Here is a 16,126-nt window from a genome sequence, read left to right as displayed (position 1 = left end):
CAGTCCACTCCAATCTCAGGTCATATTTAGTATGGTAGGATTAGGAAAATGTACCCCCCCCCAATTAATAGTCCACTATTTCCAGTAGCCACTGTTTACAGATGACATCTCTACCATCCCTCTCCAGCTAGAGGAGTGTTGACACCAGAGTTCCCCACTGATGTTCTGTGGGATCATAGATATAGTACAGTGCCAGGGATTCCCAGCTTTTGGGCTGAGTTGTCCATCTGGGAGTCTAGGAAACTAGAGAAGAATCCTGAAGCAATAAGAAGCATTTTCAGTGAAGCTTGAAGCTTTTTAAGTGAAGCTCTGTCACCCAATACTACCAAGAATCAAGTATTCTCCATAGCATGACAATTTATCTTCTCTTTAGATGATTTGTTGTCCCTAAAATAACTCCCCAGTTATCACAGCACAGAGGCATAGTCTGTTACTAATTGTCATATAGGATGCTTCCATAGCTTTTATTCTTAGTGCTTCAGGTACATCTCTTTCTAGAACTTACATTGGGATAAAACAGTCTATGGGTGAATTCCCAACATTCTCAAAAATTTGATGTTTTGCTCTTTTTGTTTGTTTGATTGATTGATTAAGAATTCTACTTCTTTATCTAATGAACAAAATGTTTCCTTTCCTGACCCTTTGCAAGAGCTCTTTCCCTAGCAACAGATGTGTCATCTCTAAAGTTTTTCTGATTGGCTTAAGCTCAATTTATTTGAATTTTAATCAGTCAGACTCTGTCATACCTTACACTCTCTTTTCCTTTATTCTTGTCAGTTCTACCCCACTCTTAAGCTCTACTGACCCCCATCAAATCACCAAAGAAGAAAATGGCTGTAAGTGCCATCCCAGTGCTAGGATTTTTCATCATAGCTTTACTTATGGGTCCTCAGGAATCATTGGCTATCAAAGGTAAGTGCTAAGAGAAGCAAAACTTTGGATATAAGCTCTAAGAACATTCGAGAGATAAACTGTAACCATTTGCAAAACAATATTTGGACTGAAAGGAAAGTATGGCAGGCATTATGTGGTCTAAATCTGAAAATATAAAAAATTGTAGTTTGAAGGAGTTCTGTTTTTATTATAGATTGAAGTCAGTCACTTTTAGTTGAGAGGCACAAAAACTGAGTATTGATTAATACCATTGACATTAAGAGCAGCCAGACTTGAAGTAGAAGTATTTTCTGGGAGGAATTAATATAAGCTAAATTCTGAATTTTAATTTTTCTGGAAAATTAGTAAATTTTAAAAATTTAAAATCTCACATAATTTTGTGGGATTAAATGAGGAAAAAAATTGAGAAGTTCTTAGCCAAATTACATGGTAGTCTTGTTTTGGCAATCGAATTTTGTTAGCATATTTTAAGCACAGACATTTTATTGAAGATCACCAGAAAGGGAAGTCACCAAAAGCAACAATCTATTCAAGGGAGGGTAAGGGCAGGTATGTATGTTGATACGAATTGCATTTAATTTACTAAAGGGACAGCTCCTTCACCTCTTCAATAGATTTTACAATGATCTATGATCACTATCATTTAGTGATTTTCGCAAAAGGGTAGAACAGTGAGTAAGAATATGGAGATTATTTTATTATTCTCAGTCATCTCCACACATAAGTAAATGCTTACTTCTGTGAACATGTATTATGAAAAATGTATCCTTCAGTCAGACTGACCCCCACAGAGGGCGGCAGGTACACTGGAAATAAGAAATGTGATAATCTAGCTCTGAGACCCATGATAGAAATTTTAAGTTTCTATTGCCTATAAAGAGCCACATATGGAGATACGTACCTGGTAAGATAGAGTCTCTTCCCTGGGGATGGAAGGAGAAGCTAGAGGTGGCTCTGTTCCTTAAATACAAAGCAGTTTTAACTCTAAAATGCTTGTTGTAAGCCTGATGATGTACTAAGAAATTAAGTACCTTCCATCATTTACTTCTAAAGACAAATCCAAGGTAGAAGCAAAATGACAGGAGAATATAATAGGAAAAGAACGTATAAGTATATAAACAAATCAATTCAGGATTACTAAGTAGTTGCTGAATAAGAATTTGATATTTAATTTGATTCCAGAGTTTAGAACTCAACCTTTTAAAAAGTTTTTCCCTCTTCTTATATTACAATGTTCTGAGAGATGCCCTAGAGTTCTTGTCTAAGTATATTTAATGCCAAGGAAAACATAATAAGTGAACAATTCTCTTTCAGGAGCTGCTGCTGTATTTCCAAACAGGGACTCATTTTTCAGTTAGTAACATGGAGCCAAATAACAGCTTCACAAGACTTGGATTTTCAGCCCTCATTTCCTTCAATCCACCCTCTCTAATTCTGCCTCTTTATTTCTGCCATCCAGCTCTGTCCAACATGGATATTCAGACCTGAGCCTCATTTTCAGACTCATCCCTGCTCTCCATCACTCCTTCACTCCATATGGCTCCACTCCATATACTTTCACTGTCCCTGCCAACACATTTGTCTCACATCCTGGGTTTTTCCTTCTTTCGTCCACCTAGTTCCTACCCTAATACCCTTTTCTGCCTTTTCAGAGGAGCATGTGATCATCCAGGCTGAGTTCTCTCTGAACCCAGGAGAGTCAGGCGAGTTTATGTTTGACTTCGATGGTGATGAGATTTTCCACGTGGATTTAGAAAAGAAGGAGACAGTGTGGCGGCTTGAAGAATTTGGACGTTTTGCCAGCTTTGAGGCCCAGGGTGCATTGGCCAATATAGCTGTGGGCAAAGCTAACCTGGAAATCATGATGAAGCGCTCCAACCACACCCCAAACACCAATGGTAACTGCTGCACTCCTCGACATGGGAATACTAACTTTAAAATACTTGCTTTGGCTTGTGTTACATCATTTTGACTCCCTTTCCCTCCCAGGGGCCTAGACTTGCCATCAGCAAGCCCCTACCTCTCATGTCACAAGCCCAAGAACTTTAAGTTTGTTCCTTTCCTGATGTGCTCACATCTTGTCCCTGCCATCCACAGTTACTTTTACTGTGAGTTTTATTGCCCCAAATCTACTCCAGGAGTTACAGGAATGAAATTATCCCCAGTACCTAAAATATCCTTATATATCTTATACCAGAACATTGGTTCCAGTTCATGGGGGAGAGTATCAGAGATGGGTATCTGAGACTGTGCCATAGATTCTCAGGGCATGTTTTCAATTGTTTATTCCGCTTCAGTGGGTGGGAGAGGGGCTAGTCTAAGCAGAGAAGCCTAATTTCTGTCACGTGTTCCCAGTACCTCCTGAGGTGACTGTGCTGACAGACAGCCCTGTGGAACTGGGAGAGCCCAACATCCTCATCTGTTTCATCGACAAGTTCTCCCCACCAGTGATGAATGTCACATGGCTTCGAAATGGAAACCCTGTCACCACAGGAGTGTCAGAGACTGTCTTCCTGCCCAGGGAAGACCACCTTTTCCGCAAGTTCCACTATCTCCCTTTCCTGCCCTCAGCTGAGGATGTCTATGACTGCAAGGTTGAGCACTGGGGTTTGGACGAGCCTCTTCTCAAGCATTGGGGTATGGACTATCCTTCATTCTCCTTTCTTCTATGGTTTCCTCTGGTGATACATGTGTCTGGTGCTTAGGGACTTAGAGTACCCTAACTTATCCATAGCAATTGCTACAATTTCTATTGTTTGTCTTCTCTCCTTATTCGGCTTGCCCCCAATTGTTAATCTGCATTCCCTTCATACATCATTCTGTCTTCCTCTTATTTAATTGATTAATATCCATTCATTTGACTAAACACCCTACATTTGGTTGTAAGTGCTACTCCATATGATGGTTATTACTTCTGTACTTACTCTGTTTTAATTTCCCCAGAGTTTGATGCCCCAACCCCTCTCCCAGAGACAACAGAGAATGTGGTGTGTGCCCTAGGCCTGGTCGTGGGTCTGGTGGGCATCATTGTTGGAACCATTTTCATCATCAAGGGCATGCGCAAGGCCAATGCTGGTGAACGCCGAGGGCCTCTGTGAGGGATTCACAGGTGAGTTTAATGTGGTCAGAAGAATACATATATGAAATTTTCCAAGGGTAAGAAACAGAACGGAGAAAAAGGTGTGTGATGTTTTTAAAGGAAAATTCTAGGAAAGTCATGGCTCTTGATTTATCTTTGCTAGACAGAATCAGACATTGGCATCATCTGGTATCCCAAAGTTTTTGGTCTTTTTTTAATGTCTTTTTTTTTTCTTCCTGAGAGAGAGAGACAGCATGAACAGAGGAGGGTCAGAGAGAGAGGGAGACACAGAATCCGAAACAGGCTCCCGGCTCTGAGCTAGCTGTCAGCACAGAGCCCGATGTGGGGCTGGAACCCACGAACCATGAGATCATGACCTGAGCCGAAGTCAGATGCTTAATTGACTGAGCCACCCAGGCATCCCTCAAAGTTTTAAGATCCCATATTTTTTTCCCATACATGTACACCTAGACCACAAATTTAGTCTTGGAAATTATCTTCACTACCTAAGACCATTGATTCACGTAATACTTCTGAATCAAATCATCTAGGAAAGATTTGAGCACTTCCTGGTTTATTTTTTCTGAAGCAGTTCAGAAACATTTCCAGAGGTTGACTCTTGAGGGATTAAGATAAATTCACTGGATGAAATGAAAATCCTTTGAAGGTCAATGCCTGTTTTTGCTCCTCTAATCTGGAACGTGATATTGAAACCTCCAAGAGAAGGAAAGCCATGGTCTGCTCATTCATGCTCACTTGGAGAATAGGGGATGCAGTTCATGTTGGAAAAGTTGTATTTAGTAAATTGTATTTACTATTACTTGGGTCAAATGAATATTAAGAGACTTTTCCAAATCAGGGTCACCTGAGTGGTTCAGCAAGTGAATGTCCAACTCTTGATTTCAGCTCAGGTCATGAATGATGTCAGGGTCATGGGATGGAGCCCCACATCAGGCTATAGGCTGAGAGTGGAGCCTGTTTGGGATTCTCCCTTTCTCTCTCCCTCTCTTTTCCTCTGCCTTTCTTCTCCACTCATGCTCTCTCTGAAATAAAAAAATATTTTATCGTTATTTTTAATGTTTTATTTATTTTTGAGAGAGAGAAACAGAGTCTATGGAGGAGAGGGGCAGAGAGAGACGAAGACACAGAATCTGAAATAGGCTCCAGGCTCTGAACTGTCAGCACAGAGCCTGATGCAGGGCTCAAACTGGTGAACTGTGAGATGATGGCCTGAGCTGAAGTTGGATGTTTAACCAACTGAGCCACCCAGGTGCCCCATTTAAAAAAATAATAATAAATAAAAAGACATTCCAAATCAAAGGATCAAGAAAAAGAAAGGAAGGAATCTGAAAAAAGAGCTTAAAATATTCATCTTAACGCATTAGTAACTATGTGTGTCCTGCTACAGGCAATGGCATTTCCTAGAGAGAAGATCAATGAAGAAATTTCTGCTTCAATAGCTTTGTAAGCCCAGCAATACTCCAACTGTTCACCTCAGTGAAGACAACTATTCCTTAGCATTTTCAGCCCTTTAGCTATTCTAAGAATACTGATGCCTTCTTGATGTGTCCAGACTATGATATCTAGTTGTTCCCTGTTTATCGTCCCTTCTTGGGCCTATTTTTCTCCATCTTCTGTCTTCATTTTCTACAATATTGCCATGTAATGCCTCAGCAGATCCTTTCTCTGCTATGGAAAATTTTGATTGTTCAATACAGACATCCCTTCTACACTTATTGCTTGGGTTTCTTCAAACTGTAATTGTGATTTTTTTTAACACAATAAACTTTTGATGGGTCTGAGAGAAAGTTTTGGTGTCTAAGCCAGTTCTTCATTGGGACTAGGAAATACATGTGATTCTTTCATCCTGAACTGTGTGAATATTGAATGTATGTGATAAATTCTGTAAGTAATCAGAAATATCTAGGTTCATTAAGACCACTCCTCATTCACAGCATCTGCAAGTAATCTAGTTGCTGTTGTCCAGTCTCCCTATGGAAAACCCTAGAGTAGAGTTTGTTGGGAGAGCTCTACCTAGCAATGGTTTCAGAATCTGGTTTTGATTTTTGAGTCTCTAAGTCAATAACATATCTGGATCTTCAGTAGAATGAATGTGAAAGCCTAGGGTTCAGCATCAGATAATGAGTGCCACCATGATGGGGACCAGATGGGAGTGGAGTGGAGTGGAGAGCACAATAGAGGATTCATGTACTTTATAGTATTACATGTCAATTACACCCACTCTAGGTTTAATGAAAAATAGGATTGGATGTTGTGGATCAGCATTACCCATTTTATTAACCCATTTAATGAAATGGTCTTGGATGCCTATTTCATTACCAGGAGAATGGTCTGACTTATTCCTGGAACAGTCTTGTATTGGATTTGTATCCCTGAGTAGAAAAATCAAGTAAAAAGTGGGAGTTTGAGCAGAACATCACATTAAGATGTAATGAAAAATATTTAAGACACAGCGGGCTATTGCTCATTTATCTGTGAAACTGTTACTAGATATTTGTTTCTAAATGGTTACCTAAGTCTACCTGAAACCATAAAGATTATTATCCTGACATTTTGGTAGAGTGACAAATAAGGGATATTGCATTGATGTCAACCTGGGGTTCATCTTACTATATATCTACCAGCTGTGTATTGACTGATACCTTACTTAACTCAACTTAACTAATTCCTTTCATGAATATACTGGTAGCAGTTTTTATCATACTGAGTTATTATAAAAATTAAAGCAAACCTGCAAGAAGATAATTAGGTACCACACTTAGTGGTAATAATGTGGCAAAAATGATAAATTCCATTAATTTTTTCTCAAAAATTCTACAGCCTGATGATAAAAATCTCAGAAAAGCACAAACCAAAGCAAGATGACTTTGATAGGTAGCAAAGCACATCACCCCAAAATATACCACTTAGTCATAAGGATCATTTTGAGCTGATAAGGTGGTTTTGGGTAGTAAAATTGCTTTAGATTGTTTGTTGCCTGAAGAAGGAGCCTGTGCCATAGAAATACCTCCTGCTGCTCCTGGATCAACACCTTTAATATTACAGAAACTCAAATACAGGGAGAAAAAAAAACAAGCCTCGTGGTTAAAACACATTGATACCTGGGGGTTCTGACTAAGAGACATACTTCAGTCCCTTGGTATTCTCCTAATAGTCCTCATGAAGCTGTGTTCTCTCAAGGGTCTTAAACACATGTTTATAGTCACCAGGTGTACATCAGATGGTCTCACTGCACTTGGAGACGAAGAAACGGCATGAACAGTGAGGTGCAAACATCTTCCACGAACCTGATCTTATTTACTTATGAGTTTCACGGGGAAACAAGAACAACCTAACACCGATGGTGACTGAGAGAGGCATTAATGCCAATTTGTTGGTCCATCTCTCATGTGTGAAAAGATGACCAAAATGGGAGAATTGTTGGAGTAATTTTACTAGGAGGCCATTAGACAGAGATGGTTCTAACATCTTGGTAACTCACGTAAGTAAAATGAAACCTAAGCCAGAGTCAACTCCTTTAAGTGCACTCATATCCCAGCAAAATTCATCAATAGCGAACTGGGCTTTTCCAAGTCAGACTGAATAAGATATAGCTACTCAGGTAATTTCTGTGCTCTGTTTCTGCATCTATTCTGTCGAAGACTTTCCCCTATCTCCAGTCAGAGAACTTGTACCATTTTGGGGCTGCCACTGCCGGATTTGAATCACGTTCTCAAAAAACAAAACAAAACAAAACAAAAAAAAACAACAACAAAAAACCCCATAGCAACAATAACAACAACAACAAAAAACTCTTAAAAAAGAAAATTATCTTATGCCTCAGTTTACCTTTATATACCTTATAGGACTTACTAAAAATATCAGGTTTCTGTTCCTATGGCTTAAATAATCAAAGCTGCATCTTTAGAAATTTAAAAATAGGCATAGGTATTTCTTTTACACAGCTCTATTTTTTACTATAAAATAAATACATGTACAGTAGGAATACAGTAAAACTCAGACACATGGAATAAAAAAGAAAACATCTCTATACTTCCATATAATAAGATATTTTTTAATACTTACTTTTGAAGATTAGTTTTAAATTTACAGAAAAATTAGGAAGAAAGTACAAAGTTCTGAATTTGCATCTTTCCCCCTACTCCACAGATAGTTTTGCCTATTATTAACATTTATCATTAGTGTGTTACATTTGTTACAATTGATGAACCAACATTGATACATTATTATTTATTGATGTCCATAATTTACATTAGGGTTCACTCTTTGTATTTTTTCCCCATATACTTACTTTTTATTGAATTTGTTAATGTTACAGAGTTCCTGCGCTGCAAAACCATGCCTGAGAATTCAAAGAAATGGTACAATGGACTGCCTCTCACCCATCATATAGTATATTAAAACTTGATTAAGTGGAGTTTCCTCAAAAAATTAACAATAGAACTCCCCTATGACCCAGCAATAGCACTGCTAAGAATTTACCCAAGGGATACAGGAGTGCTGATGCATAGGAGCACGTGTACCCCAATGTTCATAGCCGCACTCTCCACAATAGCTAAAACGTGGAAAGAGCCTAAGTGTCCATCAATGGACGAATGGATCAAGAAGATGTGGTTTATCTATACCATGGAATACTACATGGCAATGAGAAGAAGGAAATCTGGTCATGTGTAGCAACATGGATGGACCTTGAGGGTGTTATGCTGAGCGAAATAAGTCAGGCAGAGAAGGACAAATATCATATGTTTGCACGTATAGGAGGATTAGGAGGAACTTAACGGAGGACCATGGGAGAGAAAAAGGGGGGAAATGGTGGGGGAGAGGGAGAGAGGCAAACCATGAGAGACTCTTGAATGATGAGAACAAACTGAGGACTGATGGATGTGGGGGGGAGGGGGGAGATGGTCATGGAGGAGGGCACTTGTGGGGATGAGCACTGGGTGTTATATAGAAACCAACTTGACAATAAACTATTTAAAAAAAAAAGAAAATAATAATAATCCACCAGGAGGGAAAATTGCAAGGCAAATAGATAAAATAAGACTAACAAAAGGGTGGTAATTGTTGAATTAGATAATGAATAGATAAAATTTAATTATATTGTTTTGTATGTATTTTCAAATGTTCATAATAAAAAGTTTTCCAAAACAATGTGATTAATGTGCATTTTTTATAATTTCACAATTTTTAAAAAAGTTATAACAAGAGTTGGAATTTTATATCTCCCACAGACCTTCAGATTTCTAGTATGGTATGCCATTAAATAAAAGTTCTACATACTCATCTCAGTTCATTCCTCAATAATATAACCCTTAACAAAATTTTGCTGGGAAAAAAAAGTATACCTTTCAGGAGAAATATGTGGCTCAAGGTCCAAGAGATTATTTAAGATTTTTGATTCCCAAATGAAGTCTTTAATCTGACTAAGAAACTCTTGTTTCTTGATTAATCATCCAACCTCTCCTTGGCTAGTTCAGCTGCTTGCCCCAGTACACCAGAGGCCAGGCATCCTGCCTGTCACCTCAGACAACGCTGTGATAGCCCAGGTGTGGTGGGCAGGTCCTGACAGGAGATACTGTCAACTCCCAAGACCTGATTCCTGCACTGACACTTTCATCTACACTAAGCTCCCATAGGAGATGTCCCCCCACAGGAATAGTTTTACTCACCCATTTGCTTCACTCTTGCCAGTAGCAAGTTTAGAACTCCTGCATTTGACAAAGGGATTTATTCTAGAGATACCCAGACTCTGCATCAAGCAGTCACATACCACTTTGAAATATTTCTATTGAACCAAAGATACAAAACTAGTAAATTACCAGACTATCTCATTAGATGGAAAGACTTTTCAGTAATCCTGGGTAGCTTCCTGAAGTCCCTTTAAGGACTAAATATTAATGGATAGGTTAAGCTGTAATTACTAAATACAGAAGTGCTGCATCTCACCCCTGACTCTTCAAATGAATACAGACATACCAGAAGGTTGAGAACAGAGCTAAGCTGGCACGGTCATTGCATCTGTAGAATGTCTAATACCTTAAAAATTTAGGCACAAGTATATATATCTGGAAATCCTGTCAAAGATCATGCAAGATCCGTGAAAACCTAAGTGGGTTTTAGGTGAAGGTTCTGCTCACATTGGTCTGAATTTATAAGGACAGGTCAGTGAATCACGTGGACTGAGCAGAACCCATACTCTTTCCACTGCAGTTTACAGTACATTTTAGACCTGATTAGAGGAGCTGGAGTAGAGCTCCCTGCATCCACTTCCCTTTACATCAAAGGCTATTTGGTTCTACTCTAGGGATTGGCAAATTCAAGAGATGTCTCATAATCCTAATACATATTTCAGGTTACTTGTTCAACCAAGGAATACAATATGCCCTTTCAAAGAAGTTACTCCAAGACAAAAAAAAAAAAGAAAGAAAAGAAAGGTCTGTTCCACGTTAGTGGGACACAGAAAAAGCACTACCCAAATTAAAATCACTAAAAGAAATAAGATCACTCTCCCTCCCAACCCTCTTTCTCACTTGGTGGACCCAAGTTTGGTTGAATTTAACTTCTGGTTACCTCAGGCTACAACTCAAAGTTTAAATTATAAATTCACAACCCTACAAAGATGATCTGAACACAGGAGTTCTCTTGAGAATGGCTGTTCCAGGAAGTCTAACATAGCCCACTATAGAGTATGCCTTAAGGGTGGGGCACAATACAGGTTAATTAAGGTCACTTAATCTTTATCTTTTACAGCAGATCAGAACCCAGGTGGTTGACATTTTGCAGGATTTCTGATAGGGATCCAGGAGAGCTGGTTTTAAGCTTCACACCATGCCTACTTGTAACCTTCACGTTGAGAAGTTGTGATCCACATGAAGTCTGCGACCAGTGCAGCACACCTGAGGCAGTCAGCCCTTACAAAGGCTCAGCATTTCCCGGTTTCCTACATGCTTGGCAGTGGGCTGCAGGGATAGGGAACTGTGTGTCACTGTAGATTTCTGGTGGGCCTTGTGGTTTTTCTCATTGTGGTTAACTGGTTTCAGGAGGCCTATACACACAGTCATCGCTGGTTCTGGCGTTTCTGTAACAATTACTGCAGCAGGAGCAGTTTTACTGGAGCGGTTTTATTCCAGGGACCTGAAGATTTTTCTACACCATCACCACCACCTCCACCTTCTTCTCAATTATCACCTGGATCTTCTCTTTTTTCATTAACTTCTTCTTCCTTTTCACTTGTTGCCATTGCCTGAACAAGGCGGCTGTAATCAACCTCTTTTTGCTCAAATCCTTTCCACTCATCTTCATCCTTAATATTGTCATGAGACTTATTTTGTTAAGGGCTTAGAGGCTAAGCCCTGCCAGTTAGAGCTGTCACAACGGGCGATTGTTAGAAAATTCAGCTCAGACTGCTGGGCTGAAGTGGGAACACCAAATTACTCAGGGTCACAGAGTAAATGTCACCTGATAAATGCTGTTCTGGGCCTGGCACTTAGGCCCCAGACCCATTTTCCCTTGAGGGTGCCACAGTCCTTGTCATGGTCCCAGCCAGCGATGTGAGGTGCAGGGGGTTGGGGTTTGGGGGCGGGAGTGGCCTGGGGGCAGGGGGCAGGGGTGGGGACCCGCCAAGAGGGGGAGCCAGCCTGATATGGGAAACCCCCATCACAAGGCCAGCCTCTGCGCCCCTTCAACCACTGGCTAGCCCCTCCTGGAGGCTTCCCTAGACGGGCAGCCTGTGGGGGGGGGGGGGCGGAGGCGGGCACCTAGGGGTCCCTCTTTGTGTTATACGGTTCTTTATAGTTTTGCCTTTTCCAGGATATCCTGAATTGAAATCATATAGTAAGAGCTTTTTTAGTCTTATCTTAGACTCTTTCACTAAGCATTTAAGGTTTCACCACATCTTTTAAAAGCTTAGTAGCTTTTTAAAAATTGCTGAATAACACTTCATTGTATGGCTGTTGCAGGGTTTATCCATTCACCTATCGAAGAACATCTTGGTTACTTCCACGTTTCACATTATGAACACAGCTGCTTTAATCATTCCTGTAGCAGTTTTTGTGAGGATCTGTGTTTTCAATTCTTTGGAGAAAGTAAGTGGGAGTGTTATTGTAGGACTTTAAGGTAACAGCATGTTTAGGTTTGTAAACATTCACCATGGTGCCTTCCTTATTGTACTACGTCCTGCCTGGTAGCATTTGATGCTGTGAAGGTTCTCAATTTTAGCCAAAAGGCCACCTTTTAACAATTTTTTTATTTTAAAATGATGATATTTTCCCAGAAAGTTGAAAAGAGAGCATAGAAAGACCCTAGGTACATCTTTACCTAGTTTCCCCAAATGATTCTATCTTAAAAAACTATAATATGAAAACCAGGAACCATATTGGTAAAATGTGCATGTCTAGTCATACGCCTATGTTCCATGCCATGTGTACATCTGTGTGACCCCCACCACAGGCAAGCACGGAACTATTTCATTACCACTGAGATCTCCCTCATGCTGCCCTCTATGTTTACAACTACTTCCCTTCAGACCCCGGCACCCCACAACTAATCTGTGCCCCATCTCTATAATTTGTCATTTCGAGAATGTTAGATGGAGAGAATCATTCAGTAGGGGACTTTCTGAGACTGGCCTTTTTTTTTTTTTTTTAATGTTTTATTTATTTCTGAGAGAGAGAGAGACAATGTGAGCAGGGGAGGGACAGAGAGAGAGGGAGATACAGAATCTGAAGCAGGCTCCAGGCTCCAAGCTAGCTGTCAGCACAGAGCCCGACAGGGACTGGAACCCACAAACCATGAGATTATGACCTGAGCCGAAGTCAGACGCTTAACCGGCTGAGCCACCCAGGTGACCCTGAGATTAGCCTTTTTTAGGAGCACAATGCCCTTGAGAGCCATCCAGATTATCGAGTGTATCCAGTCTGCTCCTTTTCATTGCTGAAGAGTGTTTCATAATACGGAAGCACCACAGATTGTTTAACTGTTCACCCACTGCAGGGCCCTTCGGTGGTTTCTAGTTTGGGATTACAGCAAATGGAGCTGCTGTGAACATTTGTGTACCATTTTGTGTGAATATAAGATTTCATTTTTCTGTCATAAGGCCATGAAATGTGATTCCTGGGTCAGGAGTTTTTATGTGTATATGTATTTTTTAAGGAACTGCCAGTCTGTCCTCCCGAGGGGCTGTACCAGTTCATGACCCCATCAGTGCAAGAGACTTCAGTATCTCTGCATTCTCATCATCATTTGGCATTGACGCTATTCCATATTTAAATTGTTTCAGTAGGTAGGTACAGAGTGATATCTCAGCATGTTTTCAATTTGCATTTTCCTCCTGGCTAGTGATATTGAACATCATTCACTGAGCTTATTTTCCATATCAATATTCTCTCTGATAGATGTCTTTTCATGTCCTTCATCCATTCTGTAATTAGAGTAGTCGTGTGTGTGTGTGTGTGTGTGTATGTGCGTGTTTATGTGGAGTCTTGAGAGTTCTTAATAAATTATAGACACATGCTCTTTGTGATATTTTAGGTGTGCAAATGTTTTCTCTTTGTCTGTAGCTAACCTTTTCAGTCTATCAATAGGATACCTTTCAGAATAAAAGCCTTCAAATTTGATAAGGCCCTATTCATCAATCTTTTTCCTTTATGAATCATCCCTTTGATGTCATGTCTAAAAACTCTTCACCAGGCCTAAAAATTTTGTCCCAAAGATTTCCTCTTTTTTTTTTTTTTTTTTTAAATTTTACACTTCACTTCTACAATTTCTTTTGAGTGAACTTTTGTAAAAAGTGTGAGAACTGGTCTAATTCTCCCCTCCCCTTTTTTTAGTTTTTATTTATTTTTGAGACAGAGAGAAAGAGAGAGCATGAGCGGGTGAGGGTCAGAGAGAGAGGGAGACACAGAATCTGAAGGAAGCTCCAGGCTCTGAGCTGTCAGCACAGAGCCCGATGCGGGGCTGGAACCCACAAACCGTGAAATCATGACCTGAGCCTAAGTCGAATGCTTAACCGACTGAGCCACCCAGGAACCCTTCTCCCATTTTTTTAATGCTTATTTATTTTAGTGAGAGAGACAGTGTGCGAGCAAGGGAGGGGCAGAGAGAGGGAGACACAGAATATGAAGCAGGCTCCAGGCTCTGAGCTGTCAGTACAGAGCCAGATGCAGGGCTCAAACCCACAAACGGTGATATGACCTGAGCCAAAGTCAGATGTTTAACCAACTGAGCCACCCAGTCACCCCCTTTGTACCTCCCATTTTGTTTATTTTGTTTTTGCATATGGATATCCATGTGTTCCAACACCACTGTTTGAAAAGCCAACCCATCTTCCACTGAGTTAGTTGAATTGCACCTTGTCAAAAATGAGTTGGGGGACCCCTGTGTGGCTCAGTTGGGTAAGCATCCGACTCTTGATTTCTACTCAAATCATGGTCTCACAGTTTGTGAGTTTGAGCCGTGGGGTCCCTGCTTGACAGTCCCTACTTGGGATTCTCTCTCTCCCGCTAACTCTGTCTGTCCCCTTCTTGTGTTGTCTCTCTCGCTCTCTCAAAATAGATAAGTAAACATTAAAATATAAATTTTAAAAATTCAAAAATAAGTTGGTGGGGGTCTATTCCTGGATTCTCTATACTGTTCCATCAGTCTTTGTGCCTGTCCTTCCCCACTTGATTACTAGAGGTACAGAAGAGTCTTCAATTTGGCTGGAATCATCATTTAATTTTATTTGTCTTTATCAAATTTAGTTTTATCTATCCTAATTTCATTGCTTTCCCATATACACGTTAGAATAACTGTGTCTACAACTATTAAAAATTGTGCTGAAATCTAGACATTAATCACATTCAACTGGTATATCAGTTAATTGACATCTTCACTATGTTCAGTTTTTCAGCTGATGAACATGGTAAGTTTTCAGTTATTTAGATCTCTGATTTCCTTCATCAGCATTTCTGTTAGGAGTCTTGTGCACTCTTCTCGTAGAGTTCTACTTTAGTGTTTCTGTTCTTTTCTTTTTTTCAGTGATTATAGTGTTAATTTTTAATCCTGTCACCTTAACGAACTCTCTTATTAGTTCTACGAGGGTGTGTGTGTGTGTGTGTGTGTGTGTGTGTGTGTGTGTGTTGGTGAGGAGCAATTCCTTGGGATTTTTTATGGAAACTATCATATCATATCAAATGAGCATAGAGATAGTTTTATTTCTTCCTTTCTGATGTGCCTGTCTTCTGAATACCTCCTATTCATCTCTTGATGAAGGTGTCCCCCACCCTAATTAGCATGAGATAGCTGATTACTTATCACCCAACATGGGTGGATGAGACTGAAAGCAGTTTACTACATATACTCACAGCCTGAAGGAGGACACTGCATTTCATGTAAGACCACATGAGGGTTGGATTCAGGAACAGACTGAGTCATCAGGGCTGTGAGAGGCAGACTTCACAGCAAGATGAGGTGCCTCCTGGTTCCCACAGGAGGATGCTACTGGTTTGTTTGAATAGTTCCATGGGTAGGAAGGGAACTGAAGCCCTAAGGTTATGGATCAGGTGGAGAGCAGCTTTTCAGGCTAATAAGCAGCTGAGTGGAAGTCTTTCCTTCTGGGTTGGAGAGAGATTCCTGGTAAAGACAGGGTACTCATGGTTATGGTTTTGGTGTCCCTTTTGAGCCTTTGCCACAGTAATTACAGCTTTCTGTTTTGTTGACGGCAAGGACTAAAGGAGCACTCAAATGAAGGACTTTTAAGAGAAAGACCCTTTTGGTAATGCTTCAGGGGATTATATGCTCCTCACATTGAACCCAAAAGCCCTCAGTGAAGGAAATCAGAAAAAAGAAAGTTTTAAAAGGATTATACTGAGGAGGATTACAATATTCAGTGGCCTGATGAGGATCCTTTAAGCAGCCTAATTAGTCTATTTGCACATCCAGGTTGAGAATGTGGGTCATTAAACTAAACAACCTGTGTGGGATGCATATTTTAATTGGTATTTGAAAGTTTCTAAAAGAACACTGACAAGATACTCTCCATGTAGGAACTTTCTGAAACAGTGACAAAATTGAGCTAAAAAATATTACTTCCATCATACTTCCTACTGCTCTACCTTCTTATCCTTAAAAAATGTTTTTAATGTTTATTTATTT

General features: G+C 40.1%; 1 protein-coding gene and 1 pseudogene across 1 annotated transcript; one reads left to right on the top strand and one right to left on the bottom strand.

Moving 5' to 3' along the window:
* Positions 1-743: 743 nt before the first annotated feature.
* LOC120238214 (HLA class II histocompatibility antigen, DR alpha chain) lies at positions 744-5,778 on the top strand. Its single transcript, XM_039241856.1, has 5 exons — positions 744-912; positions 2,547-2,792; positions 3,250-3,531; positions 3,838-4,003; positions 5,382-5,778. The coding sequence occupies exons 1-4, from the start codon at positions 831-833 to the stop codon at positions 3,990-3,992; spliced, it is 765 nt and encodes a 254-aa protein (XP_039097787.1). The 5' UTR covers positions 744-830; the 3' UTR covers positions 3,993-4,003; positions 5,382-5,778.
* A 5,121-nt stretch (positions 5,779-10,899) lies between these two features.
* On the bottom strand, positions 10,900-11,274 carry LOC120238177 (annotated as a pseudogene).
* Positions 11,275-16,126: the final 4,852 nt, after the last annotated feature.

The sequence above is a fragment of the Hyaena hyaena genome, unplaced genomic scaffold (genome assembly GCF_003009895.1).
Source record: "Hyaena hyaena isolate Hyena2069 unplaced genomic scaffold, ASM300989v1 scaffold_202, whole genome shotgun sequence".
Lineage (NCBI taxonomy): Eukaryota > Metazoa > Chordata > Mammalia > Carnivora > Hyaenidae > Hyaena > Hyaena hyaena.
This window is presented reverse-complemented; position numbering and strand designations above follow the sequence as displayed.